Source organism: Pavona decussata, unplaced genomic scaffold, assembly GCF_977016875.1.
Source record: "Pavona decussata unplaced genomic scaffold, jaPavDecu1.1 SCAFFOLD_76, whole genome shotgun sequence".
Lineage (NCBI taxonomy): Eukaryota > Metazoa > Cnidaria > Anthozoa > Scleractinia > Agariciidae > Pavona > Pavona decussata.
The window spans coordinates 497,586-525,520 of NW_028145494.1; the positions used below are offsets into that span (position 1 = coordinate 497,586).

The 27,935-nt window shown below is 39.0% G+C and overlaps 1 protein-coding gene across 1 annotated transcript; it reads right to left on the reverse strand.

Moving 5' to 3' along the window:
- Positions 1-107: 107 nt before the first annotated feature.
- LOC146476474 (pre-mRNA-processing-splicing factor 8) lies at positions 108-27,879 on the reverse strand. Its single transcript, XM_085114341.1, has 40 exons — positions 27,760-27,879; positions 27,569-27,667; positions 26,569-26,737; positions 25,978-26,142; positions 25,091-25,306; positions 24,510-24,848; positions 23,324-23,429; positions 22,569-22,671; positions 22,069-22,156; positions 21,835-21,954; positions 20,868-21,177; positions 20,313-20,447; positions 19,515-19,841; positions 19,065-19,271; positions 18,507-18,670; positions 17,706-17,832; positions 16,842-17,034; positions 16,198-16,385; positions 15,420-15,658; positions 14,535-14,892; positions 13,890-14,114; positions 13,432-13,571; positions 12,985-13,071; positions 12,155-12,247; positions 11,422-11,557; positions 10,612-10,911; positions 10,293-10,439; positions 9,775-9,935; positions 8,968-9,159; positions 7,880-8,117; positions 7,142-7,270; positions 6,695-6,808; positions 6,153-6,227; positions 5,111-5,356; positions 4,478-4,524; positions 3,980-4,361; positions 3,275-3,415; positions 2,587-2,726; positions 1,683-1,885; positions 108-1,024 (listed from the first exon to the last, which is right to left on the reverse strand). The coding sequence occupies exons 2-40, from the start codon at positions 27,639-27,641 to the stop codon at positions 870-872; spliced, it is 6,978 nt and encodes a 2,325-aa protein (XP_084970467.1). The 5' UTR covers positions 27,642-27,667; positions 27,760-27,879; the 3' UTR covers positions 108-869.
- Positions 27,880-27,935: the final 56 nt, after the last annotated feature.

The following is a 27,935-nucleotide window of genomic DNA, read 5'->3' on the forward strand; positions in this document are numbered from 1 at the left end:
TAAGGGTGCCCTGAAATCACGAAAGTAAAGCCTCGCAAATTGAAGGGTTGGTCGAATTTGCTACTTGATTAAGTTGGCACGAAAAGTTACAATTTAGTTTAAACCGGTTAAGTCCAAAAGATATTTTAATGTACTAAGATTTCTACAAAAACAAAGAAACTAACAGGATCACATCTGGTTGTTCACAATAAAGGTTAGACTAGAAAACTTGTTTGCACTTTCCCCGTTGATTATATACAAAAGCACACACACTCTTTACATCAAAGCAAGAAGATAGTTAATGCTTCCTTGTAAAAAAGCATGTGGGTTACACAAGTGTATCATCATCGCTGTGTAAAGGCAATTTACAAAACAAAGATAGTTTCGACTGCACAGATTGACAACACAAAATCCTAACTACGTTTCCCATGAGAACCTTTCACAGATCGACTTAGCTGGTCAAATTATGAGCTGCAAACTGCAGGTGTACCGTATTTATCTTAAAATACTAACAAAACGTGCATGGCTGGTATTGTTTCGTGTGCAGTTGCATGCCATAAGCATCAGTTGGCATGAAAAGGTTGCGCTAGCATTTTTCCGTCATTTTGTGCGCAAAAACAGGGTGGTCCGCTACCGTGGAATTTCCAACTTATCTGGAGATCGCCCTGGCATATCAGCTACTACACAATTTTGGCCATTGCACTATTTAACCTCCTAAGCTTGCGGTCATTTTTTAAGATTTAAATTAAAGCAATTGAGAAGAACTTTCGCGCAGCGTTGGTTATTTGCAAATTCTTTGCAATAACAAACTTTAGATTTTCGCATTTGTTTGCTTGACCACTATAAGTTGGTGCATCGACTTTCCCAGTACAGCTTATAGACTGGGCAAGTTAGGAGTACATGTCGTCTCGATCAGCGCCAATGACTTCCACATCCTCCATGGTGCTGAAGTTGAGGAAGTGCGAAGGGCGGTGAACTTCGTGGTAGAATTCCTTAGGGTTGGACAGCTGCAGCTCGTAACGCATGTTAGGAGAGTGACGAACACCTACGAAACAAAAAACCACTGCGTTAAAAAGGCAACGGTTCGTTGACGAGATACTTCGATGAATCACACAACTGACTATTGCCCACTTTTACGAGATATGTCCAGAAATGCACCTAACCCTGAATTGGGTACTTTATATAAGACAGACCAGACACCTTTTGTCATTTTCATATGATTTCATGTTTGACAGCATTATTTGTGTTTAAGTAAGAATTAAGGTAAGGGGACACCTTGTGATGTCTATCATACCGTTGATGCATTTCTGGACACTAGTGACTTTTACCTACAGTACAGCCCCTTTCAGGGCGTAGTCTTTTTCGGCGTAGAGAAGTAAGCAAGCTCGCTCGCACTCCCCCAAGTGCCTCGCGCTTAGTTTTTCCCTCCCCGATAACAAAATTCCTGAGCTCAACCAGCTCCCTGACATTTTTAGCTTCTTAGTTATTTCAGGGAGCTGGTAAGCCCTTGACATTTCAAAATCTTTTCATCTTTTCAACTAAATGTATGAATAACTTTTAAACGGGGTAATAAAGTCTTGTTGTTGTGGGACAGTCAAGGATAAGCGCAGACCCAAGCAAGTACGCGCGCGCAGAATCGTACAAACACCATAAGTACACGCGCGATGGCACGCGTGTACACGCGCAATCCCTGCCAAACTCACCCATGAAGTTGAAGTTCCAGGATCCTTGAGCGGGAACCATGAAGAAGCCAAGGAAACGGTCAGAGAGTAACATCTGCACTTTCTCGTAGTGGGATGGGAGGTATCCCCTGGGATTGTTCCCGGTGTCCTTGTTGTTCCGTCCCCAGTCGTAACCCGAGGGGGTTAATTTGTAGGCTGTCAGTGAACACGAGCCAGGAGTAAAACTGCAAAACATCAAAGGATAAAACCAAAAATGAATTTAATTACAAGGAAATAAGGATTTCAGCGTGACTTCAGCGAATCAATGCACGTAACTTCCTGTGATCATCTGTTCCTTGCACAGTCAGAGAACACCTTAGGGATTAAATTAAGCTTGGTCATATTGAAAATCAGTAACAGCGGGAATGCCTTTGAGTAATTCTTCTGTATTAAGAATAGGGGCATCCACAACAGCTAGATAACAGTACTGCCAAACTTGTTTGCACACTAAAAAAGTTGGTCGTATTAACGAGGTAGTCGCAAGGCAGGGCTACATTAGACATATTGATAAGGGGGTTAGTTTCTAAAGAAACTGTGGTGCTGCGTTGGTGGGGAATGGAAACGAATGTTTGGTTTATTAACAGAGTTGATCACTAAAGGTAAATTAGCCACCATAAAGAGATTCGAATGCTGACGTTTCGAGCGTCAGCCCTTCGTCAGAGCAAATCCCTTCGCTCTGACGAGGGGCTAACTCTCGAAACTTCAGCACTCGAATCTCTTTATGGTGGCTAATTTACCTTTAGTGATCAACTCTGTTGATAAACCAAACATTCGTCACACTAGACATAAGTTGTCAAGACAGAAGTTTCAACAAACAAAACGTTCCCTTAACGTGCTACAAAAACCGTGAGACATTTAGTTTAGAATGGTGTCGGCCAGCGCATACCTGCATGTGATGATGACAGTTTTCTCGCCGTCCCACGACGGATTATCCGCCATGATCTTAGCGTGTGTTGTCACGTCTTGGGGCGAAAGCTGAGGAAGCTCATTTGGCTGAGTGTGAATCCAGCCTAACGGTTCCATTTCCTACAAAAAGACACAAAGCAACAATAATCAGAACGGGAACACGTTAACTTACAAGTCAGAAGTGGATATGATTCAGCTGGACTTTACAGAACACATGATGGGGCAGTTGAAAGCAAATCGTTAAGTAACGCGTTCTTTAGAGCGCTAAGAAGTGGTCAAAACTACTATACTCGAACATGAGTCACCAAACCACAAAACAGATGTCAGTCTTTGCTTGCACCCCTTCCTCAACCTCAAAAGTCTTTATTGCATAGCCACCCCTCTATCCAGCAGTAAAACATGACAATGAGATTCAAACCTCACTTTTCTTGTTTATCTAGCAATGCTGACTCTTCCTAGATGAATATTTCTGTGTCAACTCAAATTTTAAAGCCAATAAAATTTTGTCGGTAATGTTTATGGGATAGGTGGTGTCTTCGATAACCTCCCTACCCCAGACAAGGTGAGTTCTCTTCGAACAAACTTGTTTTGACCAGTTCCCTAAATAAAAGCAAAATATTTGATTTAGTTCTCAGTCCGTTCTAATTCTTTATTGATTTAGTTCTCACCTTAAGGTAGTCGTGCTGTGGTAACATGTTTGGTAAGTGAACTGTCTGGTGTGTACCCCATTGCGGCACCAGCACAATACAGCGAATCTCCTTTACTTGTGGGTTATCAGGTGGACTTACTCCATACAAGTAACCTGCGATCTAGAGTAACATCAACATCATACTGTGAGAATACAACTTGACCCTTTCCTTCTTAAAACTGAACTTTAAATTGTTAGAATGAATCCTTAAGTATGACCATTCAAATGAAACCTTTAAATTGTTAGAATTGACGAATCGTTCAAATTAGTGGATGAAATCCTTAACTACTGAACAGTACTTTCCTGTGACACTGTTTACTAGGCTGCACTAGGTGGTTCTAATTTTTGAGTCTGCGAATGAAATCCTTTAGTATTACCATTCAAATGAAAGCTTCTGAACAGTGCTTTCCTGTGGTACTGTTTACAACGCTGCAAAAGGTGGTTCTAACTTTTGAGTTTGTGGTGGGTGAAACAATTGAATGAAAGCGTTACTGAGTACTTCTTTCTTGGCACTGTAGAAGAGACACCAGAGTACTGTTGTTTGCTATTCTGAAAAAAGTGGTTCTAACTTTCAGAGTCAGTGGATAAAATCCTGAACGGTGTTGCCATTCAGACAAAAGCTGTTGAGATCTTCCTTCAAGTCGTTTTACAGCGTGCAAAACATTTCCACTTGTAACTCACTAACCTGTGTTCTCAGATCAGAGATGACAATGAACTTCTTCAGGATGTTCTTGGGCAGAATATACGTAAAGCCAGTCTCCTTGATGTCATCGGACGAAACATAGATGTGATTGGTCCTCAGATGCAAATTAGTGGCGGATATTGCTCTCACTCGCCACTCAGTCTTGGACGAGAATGTTTGCGTCTCGTAGTTGGACGTAGTGGACACTATGATTTCGTCTCCGTGGATGTTAGTGGTCCTGGTGGTTGTAGCTGTCAGCTGCGATTGTTCCTTGGTCTGCTTCTCAATTTCAGCTATCTGCTGCCTCTGTTGTGAGGGTGCTGATATCTCCATACCCAAGATGATGTCTCGGATCTCAGACTGCGTCAGAGAAGCCACGTTCACGCTAGAGAAGGGATGAACAACAAGCTGCTGTTAGACTGAGGGAAGGTTAGCATCCAAGATGAAAGAAGAGTTTTAACAAAGATCAGAGAGAATTGACTTTAAAAGCGGTAAACTTACTTGTTCTTCTTGCCATAGTCGGCTAAGATCAGATCTTTCAAAGCAACCTACACAAAAATTGAAGAATAGAAGATTTAGGAAGTCAAAAGAATGAGCAAATTAATAAATCCTTGAAAGGACAGAAAGGAAAACTTTATAACAAACGACTGAATTAATCAACAATCAGTCAATATGAATAATCAATTGCTCGATCGATCAACAATTAAAAAATAACAATAATCAACGGATTAACAAAACAACCAATACACTTTTCTATGCACTACCTAATGGACAAACTTGAAATGAAAAGACGGACGAAATAAAAGAGTGAATTATACGAATAATACTACAGACGTGAGGTATCTGACAAAGGTGTGCTAATGAACAAAGGAATGATCAAATAAACGATCAAAAGATGAGGAAATGAGGAAACCACAAAACTGTTACACCTTTGTCTTACGAAAGCTCAAATAGCTAGCCCTTCCAAACATAAGAACTAAAAGATGTTTTAACATCAAACAGATTTGACCAGCCATGCAATAATACACCTTAAATTAACCACTCCTAGCAGAACACACTGATACACAACGCGAGCTACAATCAGTAAATACACACATTGCAGGCCTACAATTTATAAACAGCACGCATGCGTACCTCAACTGGTACCCATTCCTCATCACTGAGGGTGGGCCAGATGTGATGGGGTTCTGTAATGGTAGTCTTGTCTGGCTTTAGGATGACTTTGGTTCTGTCAGCATTGACATGCAAGGCTCGGAGAATGAGAATCAGACGGGAAAAGGCTGTGTACGAAGAGATGGTCTTCAACCAATCATCATAGAGATTGAACAGCACCATCTGTGGCTCGGTAGCTTTCAATATCATGTCTCCAAGTTTTTCCACCTGTACACCAAACAAGCAAAGTGATGAGATGATTCCCTTCTGTTCACTTCAAGTTTATTAGCATTGCTAGATTATAACAAGTTATCAATCAGGATTACTGTCCAGCTTACAAAAATAAATGAGGTAGAGTTGTCCAAAGCAATTTTAGTCTTTATGAGCCTAATACTCCATGACGCCAAAGCTTAATTTTGGTTTCCATCCAAATGAAGGAATAAGGAGTATTCCTTACTCCCCACACCCTTTTTTTTCAGATTCCATCTCTCACATGGCAAAACCAGGGTGAGTACTCTGGCCACCCACAACAAACGTTAGACTTGCTTACAAGTCGAGCTTAGAGAGCGCAAAGCGCGATCGTCAGAGCTCCGGCGAGCGAGCGCGGAGCGCGAGCGAGCGAGAGCTCGCGCCAGGTCCATTCAATGAGAAGCGAGCGAGCGACTTAGAGAAAGTCTAAACAAACGTAAACAACACGACGAACTACTTAAAACTTTAAATAACTACATAGTGCTGGTGTAAAGCACGGGAAAACGCGTGTAATTCACGAGTTAAGAAAGTGGTCGGAGTTTTTACAACCAAACACATAGCTTTGATAAAGCAAAACCATCGGAAACGTGAATAGAAGACCGATTTAACGGCTGATGTGTAACTTTTGAACTGCTACGACGTTCACAACGGACCGAATAACATTCCAAGACCTCGTAGTAGTTAGCTTTGTTACACTAGCTGCACCAAATGATCATTCATTTACCCTGAACTATCCGCTTGAATCAACTACAAAATCAAGGTGCTTAATACAAACCTTTAAGCAGGCCTGGAAGGGAAGCTGCAGTTCGCTACCCTTGATCACGATGTTAGGGAAATCCAAAAGATGCACCTAGGAACAAAAGAGTTTTTAAACTTAAGACCAAATTCTCCTACAAAAAATAAGACAAAATGATTGACCCAACAACTACGAGAAGTTTGACATTCATCTTGGGACCTAGAAGGAAAATGCAATCAACTGCTGTGAAAATAGATAAAAAGCCCAGCTCTCAGACGTGATAGTTTAATTCAACATTTTGTACTCTTTTACAGGGTGAACAAAAAACTTACACTTTGATTGAACTTTTGTCTGCCAATTTTCATAGCTGGCCATCAAATTAGCTCTCAGACCAGACGAAAATGAGCAAGTGGACTGTGACTTAGCTGAGTAATTTGTCTGCTATGTTTCAAGTTTAATTAACTGAAAGTTTTCACGATTTTCGGATTCATGTAAAGTGGCACTGAAGAATAAAATATAATCTTGACAACTACGCCAAATAACGTTTTTGAGAAGATCTTCTCTTTGGCTTATTGATTTACCTCCAGAGGGTCCAACATTCCCTTTCTTGTGACAATGATCTGTTTTGGCTGTTCCTCAACGGGCAATGAACGAATCAAGGCTGCCACTTCCTCAGCCGTCTTCCATTTGGCCAACTGAAAGGGGAAAAAAGCATCATTTCACTGTTCGTTACACTGCCAAAATATTACCACCATTTGAGTTTTCCTTTGCTCTCTGCAACTTTTTATAGAAACGAAATTCAAATAATCTGAGAACAAGCTTCAGAGACTGCAAAACAGCCATTTTTTCTCTTGAAATTCTCGGAGAGAGACGAATCTCTGGCTTATACGCCGGTGTTTACAGTAACTAACAACTCCAATACATTTTGGTTTGTTTTGTCAGCATTCACTGTAGTTTACAAGAACATTCAACGGCCTTTTTTGCTCTGACAAGAATATTGATTGTATAGCACTTATACTGAAACAAACCTGTCCCAGACGTTTCTGTCCTGCCCACACAGAAGTGTGAATGATTTTCAAGAAAAGTTGTCCCGTGCGAGGATTGAAGATAAAGATTGCTCCGTTGATTGGTTTTGTGGTCAAGTTACCCTCAAAAGTCTATAAAGAGAATGATGACAAATGTAAGAATTTTTCCCAGGAATACATGGCACATTAAAGTGATTGCGAAGCACCTTCATATTTCCAATGGTTTTAGAAGTTACTGAGTTCACAGAAGCAAATCTAGGTCATTTTGTGCATTTTAAACTAAGGCCAATTTTTTCAGATATTTTGCTAGACAATGACTGATGATAGCTGTTCAATCCAGTTCCACGTTTCTTCTCTCCCAAGGTCAAGACAAAATATAACAGTTCACAACCATTTCTCCGACAAGATGGTCTGAACTAAATAATAGTTATTTGAAATAGATAAAGAAATAAGTAATAATTAATTGAAGGGCTGAGAGCATAAATGTCTTATGTCGAATTTTAGGTCAATTTTTCACTTTGAACAAGTGTCCGAATTTTTGCATGTGGCGTTCAATTTACTTAGAGAACATTTTTTTTTGGGGGGGGGGGGGGGAGGGCTAGCTTGCACTTTGTTTCAAGAAAAACAAGGCCAAAATATTGAGTCAGCGAAATTCGTCATAAAATGAGTCAGGTCTAAGTCCTTCTACAATTATTGTAAGCACCATAGGTGACAATTAATGAACCATAATATCCCCATTACCTTGTGAATGGTGACTCTGTAGACATTAGTGTCGTCCACAAACCAGATGATCTGGTTAGAGAAGAGCTCTCCGTAATTCTGTGAGGACAGGTAAGGCTCAGTGGGTTCACTGGAGTACAGCTGGAGACCTTTCCTTATTCGCTCTCTCAGTACATACAAGGCAGGGTTGGCCTTCATGATCTTAGCCATGGCCTGTTGAATAAGGGGCTTCACACCAGGGAACCAGTTGCCAAAAGCACTGAAACAAAAGAGAATCAACAGCCTTTTACTCCTACGGTTAAACCTTAGTCTAAAGTTGTGACTTTTTCTTTCAAGTCTGAGGATAGCATCCTCAAGTGTGACCATCTAAATGAATGCCCTGAGAAGCACTTTAATGGTGCTGTTTACTAGTTGCTAACAAGCTTGTTTCACCTTTGCTGTCTGTTGAGAAAGTCTTCAAGTGTGGCCAGTCAAATAAAAGATACTGGGCAGTTTTTTGCCGTGGTGCTGTTTATTACACTGTACAAAGTTATTGTAATTTTTGAGTCTGTAGCAGAATTCCTTAAGTGTGACCATTCAAATGAACGCTACTGAGCAGTACTTTCCTGTGGTGCTGTTTATTGTGCTGCACAAGGTTACTCTAACTTTTGAACCTGTGAAAGAATTCCTAAGTGTGACCATTCAAATTTAAACTATTGAGCAGTAGATCAGGGCCCCCGTTGTTCAATGCCCGATTAAGCTAATCCTGGAGTAACAACAACTTTGGTTTGAGTTTAATTTATTTTATTAATACACAACAATAAAGATTTTTCAAAAATATTTGTCCCTCAGTTTTGACATTGACTTTTTTTTACCACTAGCTTGACATAATGGTTTAAAAACAATTTTAACGAGCGAGCAGAAAACCTTGGTTAACGATTAATCATGGATTAACGTTAATCGGCTTTCAAACAACTGGGCCAAGGGGTTTGACACATGGGGTGACATTATAAATGGACTAACTACAGCTGCCATATACACATTTACAAGCTGTCTAATCTCTAAATCTCAGACAAACAAAGCAAGAAAACAACAAGCAAACAAACATCTGTAATTGAGGCTTTCCTTACCTGTGAAGATTGTAAGCCAAGTCAATGCCAATGAGCACCCCAGTAGGGGAGGGGTAGATACTCATGTTGTCAGTGGTGTAGTCAAGGTATTTTGCACGTGCATATCTCTCAATGTCATGGGAATCGTAGTCTCCCCAGCGGAGCTGTACATCAACCCAGTACTTCTGGGTTGTGGTGCTGTCCATAATGTCACTGCAAAGGACAGAAAGCTTACTTTTAAGAAGGGTTTTACTTTAAGGGTTTTTAACTGCATGTGCACATATACCCACCCACGCCATAGTTAATAAGGTGCACACATCAACTGAATGAATCAAAATGTCTATCAAAAGTAGCACATGCAAAAAACTGGAAGTGGTAATACAGCATAATCTCATGAACTGGAAATAGAAGGTGCAGAAAACATGTTTTTCTCTTGAAATTTCCTCCTTCCTCAAAACGGTACATTAATTTTATAAATTCCAATTTGACCTGGAATTCAAAGGCCACTAGTTTGTCAGTCAAAACACTGCTATGTGTTACTAAACATAGTCAACAAACAAATGAATAGATAAATAAATATTTAATTGGGCAGTGGGCCACATCAGAATAATTAGTGTAAATCATAATTATGATTGAGACCTGTTCTAGCATTTCTTTGGAAATGCTGAAGTCAATAAACTACAAGGATCTTTCACTGAGGAGCTCTCATGTGCAGCATACATATAGGATACAGCAGCATCTGCAATCTGCAGTTAACATTCAGGGTAAAGTTATTCTGATACTCTTTGGGAATTATATTCCTTAGTGTATTAAATGTGCCAGACATACTTGGAGTCAGCCAGGAGGGAAGGTTTGGAGACATTCCACTTGTATGCAGCAAACAACAGGATATCAGCACAGGAACTGTTCATCTTGTACGACTTACGAGGATGAATGGTTTCTTTCTGCACTGTCTCTATCTCAAGAGCATCCAGTTCTTGATCAAACACCTTTCAATTGAGAAGACATGAGACAGGTTCAGGTGAAAACAGATGCAACAAGACACTTGCTGAGCATTTATTTGGGTTATTTTGGGCTTGGATATAAGAAAACAGGACATTTACAGCAAAAAACCTACTTCTTTGCTAGATCTCCCTTCTAAATGCTACCGCAGTTACTTCTTCCCCGCCCCTCCTTCTCTCTATGCAATGTTGATTTTTGAATTGGTAATTGCCAGGAAGCTGATTATGTCACAGGATTGTACAAGAATGCAGATTTGCGAAGTTTGTACCTCTCACTTGAGTAATGGGAAGACATAACAAAAGAATAATGTATCTCCAACGATGACTTAGGAAACTGAACTGTACCTGACACAAGTCCATGACAACACTTTCATGGACTTTCTGCCACAAGTGAGCTCTGAAAATCTGAATAAGCGAGATCTTCAGTGTTGGAATCTTGCCATGCATGAAGATACCTGTGAGATCAAGCTGAACCTGGAAACCAACGTAAACCTGGAACAAAGCAAAAAGATGAGAAACCTTAGCATGAATGAAGGATTGACTACATGTCACTGAAAGAATTAAGAAGGTTGACTGGCAATGCACAACAATGCAAAGCAATTCAGATCAGTGCTAGAGTATGCATGGTAACATTTGAAGTAAAAGGCGCCAGAACAAGCCTTACATTAGCTCTGTTAATGGTTGGTGACCACCAAAGTGTGAATCTTCTGTTTGGAATCTGATTCAGTCCAGATCGCTGTGCATTGGTCAGTTTCTTGTACTTCATGGATTCTTCAAATCCACTGGCCTTCTCCCAGAACAGACCCTCCCAAGTGGGGAAGTAAGTTCCTTTGAAGAGGGTGTGTTCCAGAATGCCCTCCACGCCACCCAGGGCCTGGATCATGTCTGTGCGGTAGTTGTTCAGGTTCCACAGCTTGCCATCATGTCGCTGATGTGTCCACCAGAAGGGATTCTGTTTCAAAACCTTACAAACAGCAAGAAAGCTTAGTGACTGGTTCATTTTAAACTTTCTGTGCAGTTTTTATATAACATGAACAAGAAGGCCACTACATTGAAGGCTATTCTCATTGGCTTTTCCAGTACTACTAATTTATGCAGGGTAGAGTAGATGGAAAAATAATATTGTGAAGTAGTTAACAGATATGCATCGTTATTTAAATATCTTAAACTTCAAGGAAAGTTCATGTATGTGGCAAAATAAAAGTACAGTAGCTTGCCACAACCGGTGAATTTTGCCAGTCAATGGCATTGACTGAACACCTTGCCTATCTGAAAACTGTTGGAGAAAACCTCAGAGCAACGACGAGAACCAACAACAAACTCAACCCACATATGATGTTGGGTCTGGGAATCAACCCGGGCCACAACAGTGTGAGGCAAGTGCTCACGCCACTGCGCTATCCCTGCTCCCCAATCAATCACCTATATGATGCCCCAATTTGACTTACTGGAATTTAAGTGTTTATAAGTTTACCTGGTACTGTTTGAAATCTGTTCTCACTCTCCATCCCTTGTCATAAGCAAGTGTATGTCTGTCCTTCTGAAACAGTGTGTTGATACGAGGTATTCCACGGTCCCAGGAGTCCTCTAAATCTTCCAGCGTCAAACGTCTGAGGAAAGAATAAAAGAAAAACTTTACAGAAAAGATTTCCTACAGAGTGTACAAAGACAACAGGAAAGTAGGAGAAAATCACTCAAGATAGTTCAAGCAACAAACTTGAGCTGTTGTTTTCTTTTTCCGTGACTAACAATAAACCCTTTAAGCCCTAACAGTGACCAGTGTCAAATTTCTCCTTGTAACATCAATGCTTAATCTACCCCTGAGGTCATGAGAATTAAGGATATGATTACCCAAGATGAATTTTCTTGATATTTCAATAACTTCTCCCCAGTAATTTTATGAGAAAAGTATGAGGACAAGATTCGAGAATTTATTCTTTGATATTAGGCGTTAAAGGGCTTAGCGTTACTACTTGCCTACAAAATTTGAAACCATGATTTCCTAGTGCTTGAAACTTATTGTTTATAGTGTATTGACCACAAACGTAAATGTCAACTTTATCAACAGGGAAACATCAAGTCATGCAACAGGGTTTTGTGCATGAAATACCACAGTACAACTATTCAAATGAAAGATAAAGAGCAGTTCTTTTGTCTAAACTGGAGCACTTACGAAACGTAAGTGTTAATAGTGAACCCACACTCACCTGTTCTGAGCATTAGCTTCTTGTCGTTTCAAGGCATACTCTGCCCACACCCTCTGAGAGTCAATGAACTCGCTCTCCCATGGCTGAATGTACCTATCATGTCCCCATAGAGAACAAATCATCAACTTACTTTTTTCAGCTTTATTTTATTTATTTATTTTTTAAAATTCTCTTAGCTTACATATATACAAGACACCCTAGACTACTTGTAAACAGTACATACTACGGTATTTACAATAAATTTAACACTTACATTAATCAAGAGTTTGTTGTTAGTACAAACTCAAATAAATTTAAATTCTAGATAGTAAAATTACAAGAATGTGACAAAGGTTAAACTTTACTTGTGTTTTTTTAAAATCGCATAAAATGCTTTCCAGGTGTATTGTTATTCTTCAAACAATCAATTTATTGAAGCGGCATAACATGATCTACATGTATGTTTCGATCACTTTCACTTTCCCTTTTTGCCATTTAATACCACTCCTCGATGACAGTTCTTAGTTAAAAAAACAGGAAGTGAAAAGCAGTCGACCTGGACATTCAACACGACAGAAAACACCTTCGGATTGGTCTACAAGTACAGCATTGAAGATGCTTAAGTTCTAACCAGTCATCATCAGAGACCTCTATACTATAGCTCCCACCACCACACAAGAAGGCTTAAGAAACAAAATCGATGTGACCTGAAAATTTAATGCATCCAAGCTAGTGTCAAAAGTCATGCTCAATCTCTAATGTAAAAGTCTACTCTGAGTGATCCAATGGATATTCTATGACAGGAATACACAAGCCAAATGGACATGTGTTTAGAGGAGGTGGGATGTTACCTGTACAAGTTAGGAATCAGCTGATCTTTGTCATGGCTCATTCCAGACCTGAAGTGGGTAATACCAGCATCTGTCTGTTGTGACCACCTGAAGTTGGAAATAAATAGGGCACAGTATTAATGGTTATAATTTCTAGCAGTACAATGTAATCAATTCCTAGCACCCTATCTGTTGACCTTATAAATTAATCAGTCAAGCCAGCCAATTCTGACAAAGCACTCTTTAACTGTTAATTTGGTCACCAATGGTCCATGAAATCTGCCAGATTAACAGGGTTTTTGCCCTTGAAAAAGATTGATTTTTCTACGATGTTTTGATTTTAACAAATTAATGTTGGGGTGGATGTACAATTTTACAAAGTGACCATGAAATGGGTTCCACTGTTCCACAATACAAGAAAATGGAAGAAAAAACACATCAATAAAATATTAAATAAAAGACAAGTACCTAAGATCTGACTGTGGAATGAGCACGTGACCCATGGACAACATGCCAAGACCTCCCAGCTCCTTTGGTGTGTAGAACACAACAGGAGGGAAACGACTGGGCATCTTGGAATTCAGACCAATCTTGATACGAGTTTGGATCTGGAAAAAAGATCAGAAGGGTTTTAGTGAAACATGAAAAGACACTCATGCAACAACAATCTCTGACTGAACAACATTATTCTCAAAACTGTTATCTGGGGAAAATGGTAAAAACAAAGGGCAGTACAGGAAAGAACAACATCCAAGTTAACCAAAAAAAATTAATGATAAAAAAAATCATCTTACAGACCATGACTTGTCATGGACTTCAAGGGTGGCTCTGTCATGACATACAATTATGCACTGGGTGGAGCTAAGGGCTTTTTTAAGTCATCAGCTCTACTGTTAGCACAACCAGTGACAGATCATTAGTTCTACCTTGTTTTCACACTTGACCAGTAAATCCAGAAGTTCTTGAGTGTTGACGACAGACTCCCGGTAGTAGGTCATCAAACCAATCAGAGCAGTGTTCCATTTGTTTACAATCTTTGTAAAGGTAGTGGAGCCGGATGCCATGAGGATCTGACGCACTCTATTATGGAATCTTTGTTGTGACTCCTCGTCAACCTTGAGGAAGCACTGGGCAGTTCGCTCTTTAGTGACCTATAACATGAACATGTCAAAAAGGGTGCTCAATATCTACTTTCACATGGCATAGGTTATATTGTTAAGATTGATGACATCTAAAGTAAACTTCACATCCAGTTGTCACACAAGCATAGACCCTGATGGGAAAAATGACCTCCTTCCATCACACAGATGCTCTAACCATTGAACAACTGGGAGACTTAGGTTTAGAGAATCCCACAGATGTGCAAAAGGCCAAGGGTTTGACTTGTGCTAGAAATTCGGAATTCTTTACTAAGTTCTCATGCACACAATAAACTTAACATTTAAGATAAACAAAATGTAGATTGGGTAACAGACACAAGAAATCTCCCTGAATTTATTCATGAGGTTCCCCCTGTGATCTGAAATTATTGTCCACAAACAGTATGCAATTTACTTTCAGTTACTACACACCTCATTTTGCAGATTCCACACACCATCCCTGTGTGTGAATTCCTCAAATGTTGTGCGACACTTGGGCAAGATGCGGCATTCAAAGCCACACATGTTAAAAAGAAGATTTGGATTGTCCTTGCTGTACACAGACACAAAGCTCTCATCCCAGTTGAGTGTTGTGACAGATCTTGGTAATCGGTTCTTGATGTCCCAGAACACAGCACGCCCAAGATTTACATCATGCTTCATGAGTCTCATGCGTGCATCTCTAGGCCAACACTTTCTGTTGTTGTAGCCCACAATGTTTTCGTTGTTAGGATCAGGATGCTCTGTAAGGTATCGCTGGATCAGATCACGAGCTTCATCAGCTGAAAACCTAAGAAACAAAACAAGTCCTTGAAAATTTCATCAAGTACAGACTACACTACATGGAATGAAGTCTACACTGGAACTATAAGTGGTTGACTTTGTTGTTGTTTCTTGTCCTTGCTCCTGATTTCTTTCCCTGTAACCAGCATTTCTTAATTCCAAACCAGTCTGGGAATGATCTTTTTGCAAGGGGAGCCACTCCTGATTTCCACAGCAATTTCTCTGATTGACTACTATTGTAAGAGACCTTCCTTAAATCAATCCTTTGAAGGAATCATGATTGACTTGGTTCAAAAACAAACACTGTATTTAAAGCTCCCATGGACAATTATCTCTCATAATTACTGACTATGTTTCAGGACCCCCTAAGTGGTCACTTCAGATAGATCCAACTGTACATGTATGTAACTTTGTTTGATTTGTTTTACAGGAATAACAAGGCATGTTTAATACTGATGTGGTGCTCTATTCTGGCAAGCAGTCGAAACTGGAATAACCCAATCAGAATCAAAATATCAATCTACAAATAGCTACCTGAAGAAAATGTGCACTTTGTCAATGTATCTGGAGTACAATCTGATTGGATGCTGTGCCTCTGTCTGGACATCTTGGAAAGTCAGGAAGTCATTCGGCATCTGCGGAGGTCCAGCCATCTCGCTGGCCCTTTGTAAACCCAACACCAGAAGATCCATGACTAACCCATAGTACTGCACAATGAATGATGCAAACTGCAGACCACGGATGATGCCATAGGAGTTGGTGTGGTTCATGTCCTGTTGGTCAAATACAAGTGAAGAGACACTGTCAGTTTTAGGAGTACAACAATGATGTGAGTTGTAACGAAACTTCTTGATAGAGTTTCAAATCAAATATACAACTGTAGTTTGGCCTGGCACGTTGCCAAAAACCTAAACAATGCCTGCCAAGATGACATGCCAACTTGCACAACTCAGAGAGCACATAAAACATAACTGACACCGCTAACTACAACTGGTGACCTCTGGTGCTTTTTGTTGTCAACACTGCTAAATTTCATTTAACTACATTTTACACCACTTCAAGACATACTAACAAGGCTCTAATTTGGAACACAAAGGAGCAACAACACAATTTAAAGCATAAATGAGTAGCAGGAAGTAAGGGCTTCCATTGTCTACTAGAGTTGTTACTGTGTGTTGCAAATCACCAGCTGCTGGTATATGAACACCACTAAGGGAATAAAAGTCATGTCTACTGTACAAAAAATAACCCAAAGCTTTCAACCAATAATGGCCAGTCATCTGCAAAATGCAAAAAGTACAGGCTGACATACCTTGTAGTTGATCACGATGTTGTTCTTTGCTGTCATGTAATCTGCAATGTTGTGATCCACAATAAGACGCAGAAGTCGATTCAACAAGGTCAAATCAATCTTCTCATACATCTTCTCAAAGTTCGACTCCATCATGACGTTGCATTCTCCTTCCGATGTCTCCCAGACATCTTGCAGGTTGTTGATTCCTGAAATTTAAATTTAAATTGTTTTATTATTGCAAGGAATTCCTTTAATTAACTAGACTCTGTTAACTGTATGTTAGCCATTGACTGTTAAAGCACTATTGTAAAGAGTCCAAGAAAGATCAGACAATCTGGGTTTACTGTTTTCATTTATCACCTTGCTTTTAGTCAATCAACCACTAACACATTTTCAAATTGTTGAGTGTTCATGTACTTATGCTGAAAGAGCACACGACTATATCTTTGCTAGTGTCTACACTATGCATTTAACCTTAAATAAATATATAAATCACTTTATTTATCTGGCAATGAATTTAGTGCAGAGCACTAATTGGGGACACTCTCCAAATCAACTTGGAATTTGGAAATGTTGGTTTCAAAGGAGAGGGGAATACCAGAGTACCTGGAGAAAAAACCTCTCAGAGCAAAGATTTACAAAGGATCAGAAGATCTGCTAACCTTGGCACCATTTGTAAGTCAGCAGCGGTGGAGGTTCAGTATCAGCTGGCTTGACCCATGGAGGAAACAAACGCCTCTTGTCAGCCTCATACCATAAATACTGGTCGAGGTAAGCATCTGTGATTTTCTCAAGTGGTTCAACATCATACACTGGGATGAGATGGCTGTACAAGTCCATGAACTCAATACCAACCTACAGAGAAAGTCACAGTTGAGAATCTCAAAATGATTTTGGTGAAAAAATAATTTCAAGCCTGGTGAATGAATGATGTATTAGTCTAGAAAGTGACACAAGCATACTCAGAAAAAAGAAATCCGAGTACTCCTATAAGGAGTCGAACCTAAGACTTTATGTATGTGTATGCCTGTGTCACTTTCTAGAATAATACATCATTCTCATAAGAAATCTTAAAAGCCAGATTTCCATAAGAAGGCTTGTCAGTCCCTTGCAACCAGTCAGGAAGGTAGCACAACATCTTTTCCTAATGTGATGCACTCTATCAAAAGCATTGCCCACTTTATTTGACAGGCCACATTGATTTTTCGCTCAAATGTGCTAGGGTTTTCAAAAGATTTTAGAGTGACAAGCTAAAATTGTGAAGTGGGCAACTGATGAAGTTAAATAATTCCAACTAAAAGTAAAAACAATATCAGTTTACGAGAAGTAGATGGCAAACTCACACGGAACGAATAAAATGGTGATTTTTTTTTTACCAACTATTCATTGTTTTTGAAAACCCCGACACTATATTCTAAATTAATCTTCCTACATGTAGCATTTTCCTGGCCGTTTTTTTTAGAAAAATTTCATTTTGTATACAACATCACCAAGATTGATGTGACCAAAACCCTCAGGGTGCTCACCTCTTTAAATGCTCTCTGAGTGAGCAAATGACGCTTGATTCTGCTGAGTGCTTCATGAGGGTTGTCATAAGCTTGTTCAATCAATCCCAACTCCTCTCTCTGGGACTGGTTCAAACGACTCTTCACACTGGAATAAACAAACTGGTTCATAAGAAAACTGGTGATGCCTTTCACATTTCTAGCATTTACCATTTTTAAATTTCATTTTTGTTGACAAAATCCGTATGAAAACTTCCCTGCTACAGGTACTCTATTGAATACTCTGCCATGGTGTTAACAGTTAGTAACAAATTATAAAGATGGTCACAAATACCCTCTATTTTGTGCTAAATTGTTGTCCGTTTTAAAGGAAATCTAGTATGCACCAAACTCTGATAAAAATTGATTGAAGTACAATATACATGTACAATTAAATTTTGCTGGTCACCAGCTCTTACAAAATACCCTGTTTTTACACCCATTTTTTTTTTCTTAAATACAGGTCTCTTGTTATGGTTGAAGTAGTCTTCATCTAAAATCTAAAGTGCTAGAACACTACAAACAGATAGCCATTTCCTACAAAATCCACAAACTAATAAATGGGCCATTTCCAGTTGCTTGAACTTCACTAAGAAAGCAAGGCTTTGTGCATAGTTTTTATTATGAAAATTAGTTTTCATCCATATATAAACAAAACTATATTTCACAAGAAAAGCTTTGCATTTAACCTAACATAATGAGGTTCAAAGCAACTCAGAAATGGCCTATTGGGCAAAAAAAACTGCTGAGTTGCCTGTTGTTTTCTAATGCAGATAGACAAACCTGTAAGCTTCCTTGAGTCTCTCTAATGCAAGAATGAGCAGTTTGGTGTCGTGTTTGTAAGACAGAGGTGGGAAAGGGATTGGAGAAAATCGTCTGCTCTCCAGCCAGTGAACTGTTGTGGTGTAAATGGCAACTGCTTCTTCTGCTGAGATGTATGGACCATCCTAAGAAACAGGAACCATTTTAGATTTACTCTGCAACAGCAGACGTGACAACTTACAGCTGCACAAGGTTATGAACAGGTATGTCAAACTGGTATAGAGTCCTAATTTGATTTTAAGGAACCTCAATAAACGTAAATAACTAAAAAACACGAAAGACAAGCTGATACAAGCTGCAGTAAGTCTGAGCTGCGTAAGATGCTTCATTTCCAAAAATGTGAAATTGATGCTACAGTTGTTGCTCACAGAACCTTTTCACAGTTAATCTAACCAAAGAATACCGTTACACTCTGTCTTTTTTAAAATTCCAATCTACTGATAGAATTCCTCAGTATTTCCTTACTACCAGTAATGAGGCCTCACATTTTCTAAAGAAAGTGTTTTAACAAAATCCAACCTTCAGGTAGTTGTGTTGTCTCTCCTGTTCGGCTTTGAGATAAAGTCTTGTAAGACGACCCAGATTTTTCTTGCACACAGTTTTATCTACAGTGGCACCACGGCGAATACGTTCTCTGTTGTAATGTGCTGTGTTTGTCCACCAATCAGCCTTTGCTTTCACGTAACGTAGAATCATGTTTTCAACTGCTGTAGGAAGACCAGGAACCTAAAAAACAGCAATAGCATAAGCCATCACTATTATAATTTCCACTCTTTTTCATACATGTTACACGAGGTCAGAAATGGGATTCAAAACAATATTTTTTCCTGAAAAGCCCCACTGGAGAGGTTCAATAAAGTATGTATATATGTAAGGACCTATTAAGAAAATAATTATTCCAGCGAGTAAAAAGTGGTCAACAGTAAAGATTAAAGCATGACAAAAGTTAAGGAATCAAAGAGCTCTAACCTTCCAAGGGATGTTTGCCTTCCAACATCTCCATGCTTCACTTAGATGCTGCAGAATAACACGGGCCTTGTTCTGTTTGATTCCTTCAGGCATCATGTCCAGAATGTCATGCATGACGGCAGCTCGCAGCTCCAAGTCAAAGTGGCTTTCAACTCGCTGCTTGGTGACCGTCTTGGCCACTCCTTTAGAGTGTCGCCCTTCAAACTGTCTGGCCAGAAGATTGCCAAGCCATCGCTCCAAGAGGGGAACAACACCACGCAGGAAAAACAACCACACCCTCCAACCAGGAGCCCAAAAGCCACATCCTGGTCCTTTACCAACAGGTCCCTGAAGTAAAAAGAGGGACTCTTTATTGTATAAAACATGTTTTAAGGTTTGATATATTTGTTGGTAAGGTAGTTGTGTTAGATCCACTTTGCCTTGCTTTACAAGAATTGACCTATTAATCTACACATATCCACACCAAACAAGGTAGCACATGGCTAACATGCTTGCTATGTCTGTGATGTGACACATACAACTCAGAACTGAAGCAGTAACACTCAGTGTTCCAGATAAGAGAGGGGTCTCAGGACAAAATCCCAAGAAATCTGGCTTCCTGATCCGGCAAATTGAACAGAAACTCAAGAAGATTAGGAGAGAACCACACCTATCGACCCTTTAAAATTATTCATAGACTCCCTGACTTTGAAAATTATCTGGAGCACTGAACACTTACTGGTGACAACAGCTACAAGTGTAACTGACTCAGATGAATGCCAGTCAAAAGGTGCCCAGAAAGACAGACTCCATACTTACAGTGTTGAACCTGTAGTAGATGAGGTGCTTGATGTCCTTGCACATTCTGATCTGTCTCATGAGCTTGTACTTGTATCTGTACATTCCAGTCAACTGACCAACGTGAGAGAAGATGTACTGAAGACCATCAGCAAGCTGAAATTCAACAGAAAATAATTAAATTTCCACAAGACTACAAGAATGAGCTTACAGCTTCCAAGAGCACATGTAGTGCAAGGTTATTAAAAAATGCTGCTCAGTCTCTGTTAATTTAATGGTTAAACTTTAGATCTTTATCTACAGATGTACAACTGTATAAGAACGGGCTTGCATCTGAGAGTGACAGCTTCAAAACTACAGTAACTCCTAAATGCAAGGGAATCAAGACAGATACTCCCACCAACCCCCATTCCACACAGTCCAAGGGTCAGCATCTTTCTCTGGGATCTACAGCTTTCCTTCCACCAGAAACAAATTTGTTTTAGACTGTTAGGGCCATTTGCTTTGTCTGTTTAAGACTGTAGGGTGTTGTAATTACTACAGTTGATTTACTGAATATTTAATTTTGTCACTAACCTGGAAGCAGTCCACATTGCCTAATCTGTACTGAACATGAGAATCTACAACCAGCTTGGTGAGTCGGAGAATCTCACGGCAAAGATGGAAAGCATTTCCAAATCTTGACTTCTTTCTCTCTTTAGTGGTGAGTGTCTTGACTGGTTTCAGGTTAAAGTTGTAATCCAGATGTAGATAGTTGAGATTCTTTCTGTGAATAAGCAGGTTCAGCATGTTGTAACCCTGACGGCAAACTTGAAGACCCACCTCTACCCAATCCAGGGTTGTCGTCTGAAAGAACTTGGTGGCTTTGAAAGATCTGAACAGATATCTAGAATCAAACAAAAACAACACGAAGTTGAACATGACTTCTCAAACTCATTAACAATTCAAAAAGAAAAAGACAAAGGAAATCATGCACCCTGACATGTTTGGATATCTGATGAAAAAATCCTTGTTTCTGCATCCTTAATTTCCCCTTCAAAATCAGTTTGTTTGAGAAGTTGTATCAAACACTCGCCACAGTGTTTCATCACAATATCAAAAACCTCAAAGTTCATCAAAAATACTCCGCTACTCGACATATTTTTAATTCTCTTCTTGATGTTTGATATAATTTATTACATGTACACTTTTAAAAACATTAACCATCTATAGCACTGTACACTCAGACAGGAATTTTTAATCCAATGGTTATGTCATATGCTAACAATAACACGTAAAAAACACAATTTTCTAGCTTAGTACTTTTATCCACAGTAATGTCCTTACGCCATGTAACTAACCTAATTATCTGTAGTCAACTTAGTTTAATTGGGGAGGCCAAATCATGCATAAGCTTTGTAGTTTCTTTTTGATCTCCTCCCCACTTGTTCTTTGTAACATAATTTAAATTATTTTTTTGTGTCTTGTTTGTAATTTCTTTGTGTGGCAAATAATAAACATAAACATAAACATAAATTAATCTTAGATATAAAGGAAAGATTACCTTTTCTTTTGAGCTTTGGGTGGTCTGTGTTTCAATGCATTCAGGACATAGCACTTGAGAAGCTTTTGGTACGACACTCGCACCTTCACTGGATGGCCAGATGGACAATGCTCACGATACCTACAAGAATCACAAACAAAGACCCATATAAACATCCAAACAATATTAGAAGATTGACAAATTTGTGATGTAGACAAGACTTACAAAATAACCAAAGATAAAAAGATATCTCACCAAGTCTTTACAAGAGGAATGTCAATGGCTCGGCGAGTCCTGGAAGATCTCAAACAGAATGGTCTCGGAGCCCACAGCAACGCAATACCTATAGCATGAAATGGCAGATGTTGGGTTGTCAGAAAATTCCAAAGTAGATAACTGGCTTTTAAAAGTAACTGGCTCACTGTACAAACAAAATAATTGAAGGGGTGCGCGGAATAAGGCCCTAAGTGACTTTTGATTTAAGGTCAAATTCTCCTTTTATTTCACAAGCGAAAATAAGAAAATTTGGAAGGAGATTCTAGCAGTTTATCAGAAGTCACTTAGGGCTTTTTTCCAGTCACCCCTTCAATTGTTTGTAGAGAAATGACAAGCAGAGTATCCAGCCAAGATGGCAAAATAGGTGGTGATTTTTGCCAGCAGCCTGCTACCTAAACTTGCAGTGAAATTCAAATTCAACCCAGGAAAAGTAGTCCCAGCCATAAACCAGCCAAAAAAAACCTATTACATGTACTAACCATTTGCTGTGTTGTCTGAGTAAAGTGGCGTATCCTGCAAAAATGGCTGAATATCCTCTGGCAACTCAAAATCTTCATCTTCATCAGGTAAGGGCTCTGTTGTCTGAAAATTGTCATTATATGGGTAAGTAGGAATTTGTAAAGACCGATTTAGACAGTACAACTTTTGTTTACAACTGTCGCATTCTAGAGCACGCACTGTTCCTGTCATGCATAAAATCGCACACAACTCTCGTCATTCAACATTGCCTATACCTACCATTGTCGTAGCATTTTAAAACATGTTTTAAAGTCCTACGACATTTTCTGTGACATACACAACAGTCGTAAGTGAGTTGTAGGTTTGATTTACACAAAACAATTTGTGTCATAGGTCTGTCATAGACTTGTCGCACGCGACAAAGTGGTACCATATAAATCGCCCTTTACACAGAGCTGTGTATGCCACCCCAAAAATAAAACTCATTGATTAACAAGCTTGAATTTCAGACAATTGATTTAAGTGGAGATAAACCCGGAGTACATGCAACCTTCTCTGACCTTACTTGCTGATTTTTTTTTAATTTCAATATTCATTTATTTATTCTTTTGGGGGGGAGTTGTGCCATTCATTTTACTTACTCAGTATGTGGGCTTCTACATTGCAGGTATAAAATAACCACTTTGACAACTGTTGTTTGTGATACAGTATTCAGATGCTTGTTATGTAGATGAGTGTTAATATATCAGGGTTGAAAAGTAAAAATATAGGTTACCTTGACAGCATGTCTGTGGGCAATTGGATTCACCAGGGGATCAAAGTAAAAGGCTGGTAGATCAGGATCCTCTGTCTTGATGTACACAACTGATGGGTGGTGATACCTGCAAACAAAACAATCATATCCTCAGAAGGTAAAACCAAACCTTTCCTTATCAACAAATTGACAAATATTTGGTTTTCTGGACAGAGTTCATAAGGTAACTTGGCCACTGTAAAGAGCACTTTAATCTCTAAGGTGGCTAAATTACCTTAGTTATCAACTCTTAGGTTCCTATGGAAATGATTTTATTGCCTATAGTTCACCTGGTTCCAGAGAAACAAAACATTACATTAGAAATAAAGATCTCCTGATTATCGCAAGTTCATTACCCAAAGAAAAAAATTAATACCGCCTTTCTGTCATACAAGAAACGCTTTAAAAACGTGGACACTTAAGTCTATCTTGTCATGTCAGTACAATTCGCTATGTTCCAGAGAAACCAAACAAGTAAGTTGTATGGTGCAAAAAGCAGTCTTAACAGCTAGAGTTATAGACTTGCAGCAGTAATTTGAACCATGTTTATCTAGCCACCAATCCAAACAACACTTTGCACCCTTCAGCAATGCTGTTCCCGAATTTGGTGGCAACTTACAAGTTTGTATATACGCAAACAGAACTGCACATGTCCATGTAATCTTTTCAGAAAATAATTTTATGTTCTTATAGTGTTGAGCTTCTTAGATGACATCAAGGTTTCAGTAGAAAGGCATCTTAGTGTCATATTGACGGTAAGTTTATCAAGAAACTAATGGAAAGTACAACCAAAGCAGTTCTCAAAAATAGCTATGCTGTAGTACCAGTCTTGAGATGGGAACTATCTCTTGATATGAGATGATTCTTTAATTGAGACATTCAGTGTAGATCAGATTTTTGAGAATCAATTCCAGGCTAAACTAAAGTTATAGGTGTAGGGTGCAACTATTAATTTTAGTCCAACAGAGTACACTGTAATTGGCCTGAGCAACACCAGATACACATTCATGCCCCATACCAGTTGTACTGTGTTTCAATAATTTTTGTTCTGCTATCAGAATGAAAATGACTTCTTGTGGTAACACATTTAGTAATAATATACCGAAACCATTACTACGAAAGGGGCAATCAACAGTCATTTAACATCACAGCTTTGTAACTGACATACCAGGGAAGATGTACTTTGTAAGGCATGCTGTTGTACAGATAAGGAAATGCAATCCTGTACTCTGTCCTCACAGGCTGTCTGATGATGATCTTGTTTATGTCGTTGAATTCATTCCAATCTTCATCATGGAGATTCACATCCCGTACAAGAGGTTCAAATTTAGGCCCCCCAGGAATAGCCACATTTAATGCCTTTGCTGTAAAGAATGCTTTTAGATCAAACAAGTAAAAGTAGTTGTCATCCACGAGATCTGTAAGCAGTTGGTTTCCCAGACGATACAGTGTTGACATTATTGGGAGTGTAATGTTCCATTTTCGATATGACGAACCATTGACCATTCTGAATGAAAAAGAAAGATAAATGGTTGTCAACAGTGTAAAAAACAATACTTGTGGTTGAACTGCTTAATTCAATTCAATTCAATCAACTTTACTTAAAGAGGGTAACACGGGACAGCATTTCGACTGAATAACTAGTGGCCCTCAAATTAAAATTGTGTAACAAAATTATACAACTGTATACCTGCAGAGCCAAAGATTAACACTGGCTGCACAGCAAAGAAGAATGCTGGTTTTACATACTTGGTATCAACAAGGGGATTGTGATCGTAGAACCACTCATAAACGCTTCCATCTTCCTCAGGGTCTAACTCCATCTGGATTGGCTCCAAAGGTTCAACATCAAGGATGTTGTCGGCATAATCTAAAGGAGGTTCTTCATCATCAAATGGAGGAAATCGCATTCTTTTGAAATGTCTTCTGTCTCTCTTTTCTCGCCTCATCATGATCCACATAGTGCTATATAACAATGACATTATTAGTTACAGCATAACAAGAAATGGCACTTTCACAGTGTCTATATTTTCTTTAATGATATTATTACAACAGAGTAGAGAGACTTCAATGAACAGTTTTTTTTAATCATCCATGCAATTTGCAAGGCTCGTTCTGTTGTGTTTGCCTGCTGCTTTTCTTTCCTTTTATTGGTTGGAATCTTTGGTTCAGGCAAGTCTTGCATGTATTTTCCTTGCGAAACTAGTACTGAGATCAGTGTTACTGACACTACCTCCCTATTTCCTTTAGGTTGATTATTGCCCACATAAATACAAAGTTCAGTCTCAGCAAAACGTATTTTAACACTCATGTTACTAGATACATCCCGAAGGAATCTAATGCATTATGAAACACATGAATACAGAATAAGTTGTAAGCACAACCAGCCTTGCACCTTGTGATTTATTCTTGCTGTTTCATTTCACATATGTACGTGTATGACTGGTCATACGTATGTATGGCTGGTCATGGAACAGATACAATACCCAAATTTTCTGAGGTTAGCTGTAATGTTTCTAGAGTCTCTATGTATAACATACATGTACAACAGTACTAAAAACACATCTAAATATGTTTTTTACAAGTCTACAGAACCTCCTTACAATTTTGTTACCATAATCACAAGGACAACTCACCCCCACTGAGCCAAATAAATTGGTTCAACCACCCACGGAATCTCATTGACAAATGTGATGGCACCAGTGATGTGGTAAAGGACTTTAACATCTCTGATCTGTTCCCATGGCATAGGCATGTTTTCCAGCAACTTCAGCACTGCATGAGGCATGTATTTCAGGGCACTTGAAATCAAAAAGCACAAAATTAATAATTTATCAGAAATTGTTTGTTTAGTGTGATCATCCAAATGAGGAGAAATAAAAATGCCTATACATGTATTTTTTCCATTTACTAATCACTTGACTACAAGAAAAACTGCCAGCAACAATATAACTTTCTAGTTAATCAGCTATGACAATGATAGGGAATGCAAGATCCATGAACTTTTCAGCTTTAAACATTCTTCCCAGCCATTTCAAAATGTTTTAAAGACAACATTAGTAGGCAGCAGGGCCTGAGTCTGCCTTTACATGTTGGCTCAAGGGATCAACATCATAAACTAGTGTGAAGAAAGCATCAAGTGAATAACAGTTGTCCACTTGATACTATACCAACAGTTGTTTGCTTTTGTTTAGAGGCTGAATCTTGACTGAAAGCCTTTGTCTTACCCAAGGTAGACTCGTTTGTCATGTCGGTATTTCCTGCTTGACATGTCACCATGATCTCGAATGATCTTCCTCACATGCTCTGGAGGCATATCTTCTTTTTGTGCCTCCACAAATCCAAACTTCCTCTTCTCACTGTACCTCTTAGACTGGAGTTGTTGCCATTTACGAGCTGTGTAAATAGTATTTAACAAATTATTATTTTATGATCACATGTTGGACTGGAAATGATAGATAGCCAAGAAGGCATGAAGGACCTCACTTATAATCATCTCATATACAATAAGCACAAGTGGAATAATTATTTTACTAAAACTAACCATAAAAAAATACTACCAAATCTAACATTATTTTTACTTGCTGACATACATGTATACTTACCATATTTGTGGGTCATTGTTTTATGACTCATATACCATGGTTGCTAAGCCAATCAAAACTCTGGTATTAAATTAGCCAATGATTTGTTGGGGCAGGGGGGGGGGTCTTTTTCTAGTCAACATTAATATAAGAGATTCTGAAGTGAAAGTTCTAAAAAATGAAATTACAATGTTAGAGAATTTGAGACATTCCAATCAAACAATAATCTTTTCACTGTGTATTGGCTGTTCTTCAAATAACAATCTAGGAGCTCGGAATAAATTATGGACTCATGATCCAATATAGCTGACCAGAGGTATATAACTAGGTCAAATGCTTCTGCCCTGACTAATTGATCAACAAAGGTTGATCAACTTGAAGATTTTGTGTAAGATTTTGCCTCTGAAATGGAATGAATTTGGCACCAACTTTAGAATAGTCTGAATATGTGTGAACTTTAACCATGAAGATTTCTTTCCACAGAAGTTGCATGCCTAAGCTTATAAGCATTGTTCATTGAACGACGCATGTTAATGGCTCAATTACATATACTGAATCATGATGTGGACCTTACTTCATGATCATAAGCCAAAGAGGACGAACTGTTAACAATACTTCCATCTAAGTTAAGACTGAAATTTACCTTTTTCCTGGAGCTTTTCCTCGGTAATTTCAGCAGGCACTGCAGCCATACCTGCATGTCCCCACGCCGCCATAATGGCGGAAAGCTACACAACAAAACCTGCAAACACAATCGCAAAACAGCACAGGTTACAATCCGCATCTCCAGTAGCCCCGCCAAATTCCAAAGTAAACAATAAGAGCTTCAATTACCTGAAAAAGAGTTTCCTTTCTTTGCAATTTGCAGGAAAATTTGATTCTAACGTTGACACTACGAAACGTGCACGCTGTCCGCCATGTTGTTACGTCACGGCCCTGCAAAAACTGAAAAGCGCTCCCGCAGATTGGTTTGAAGGCGAGGCTCGAAGCGGGAGAATATCCCACAATCC

Excerpts from the sequence above, each read along its gene's own strand:
- LOC146476474 (XM_085114341.1), bottom strand. The coding sequence starts at position 27,641 with ATGGCGGCGTGGGGACATGCAGGTATGGCTGCAGTGCCTGCTGAAATT. Across the intron at positions 22,157-22,568 it reads CTCAGACAACACAGCAAATG|GTATTGCGTTGCTGTGGGCT; the intron begins GTTAGTACATGT and ends TTCATGCTATAG. Across the intron at positions 9,160-9,774 it reads TCCCTCCTGGCTGACTCCAA|TGACATTATGGACAGCACCA; the intron begins GTATGTCTGGCA and ends TGTCCTTTGCAG.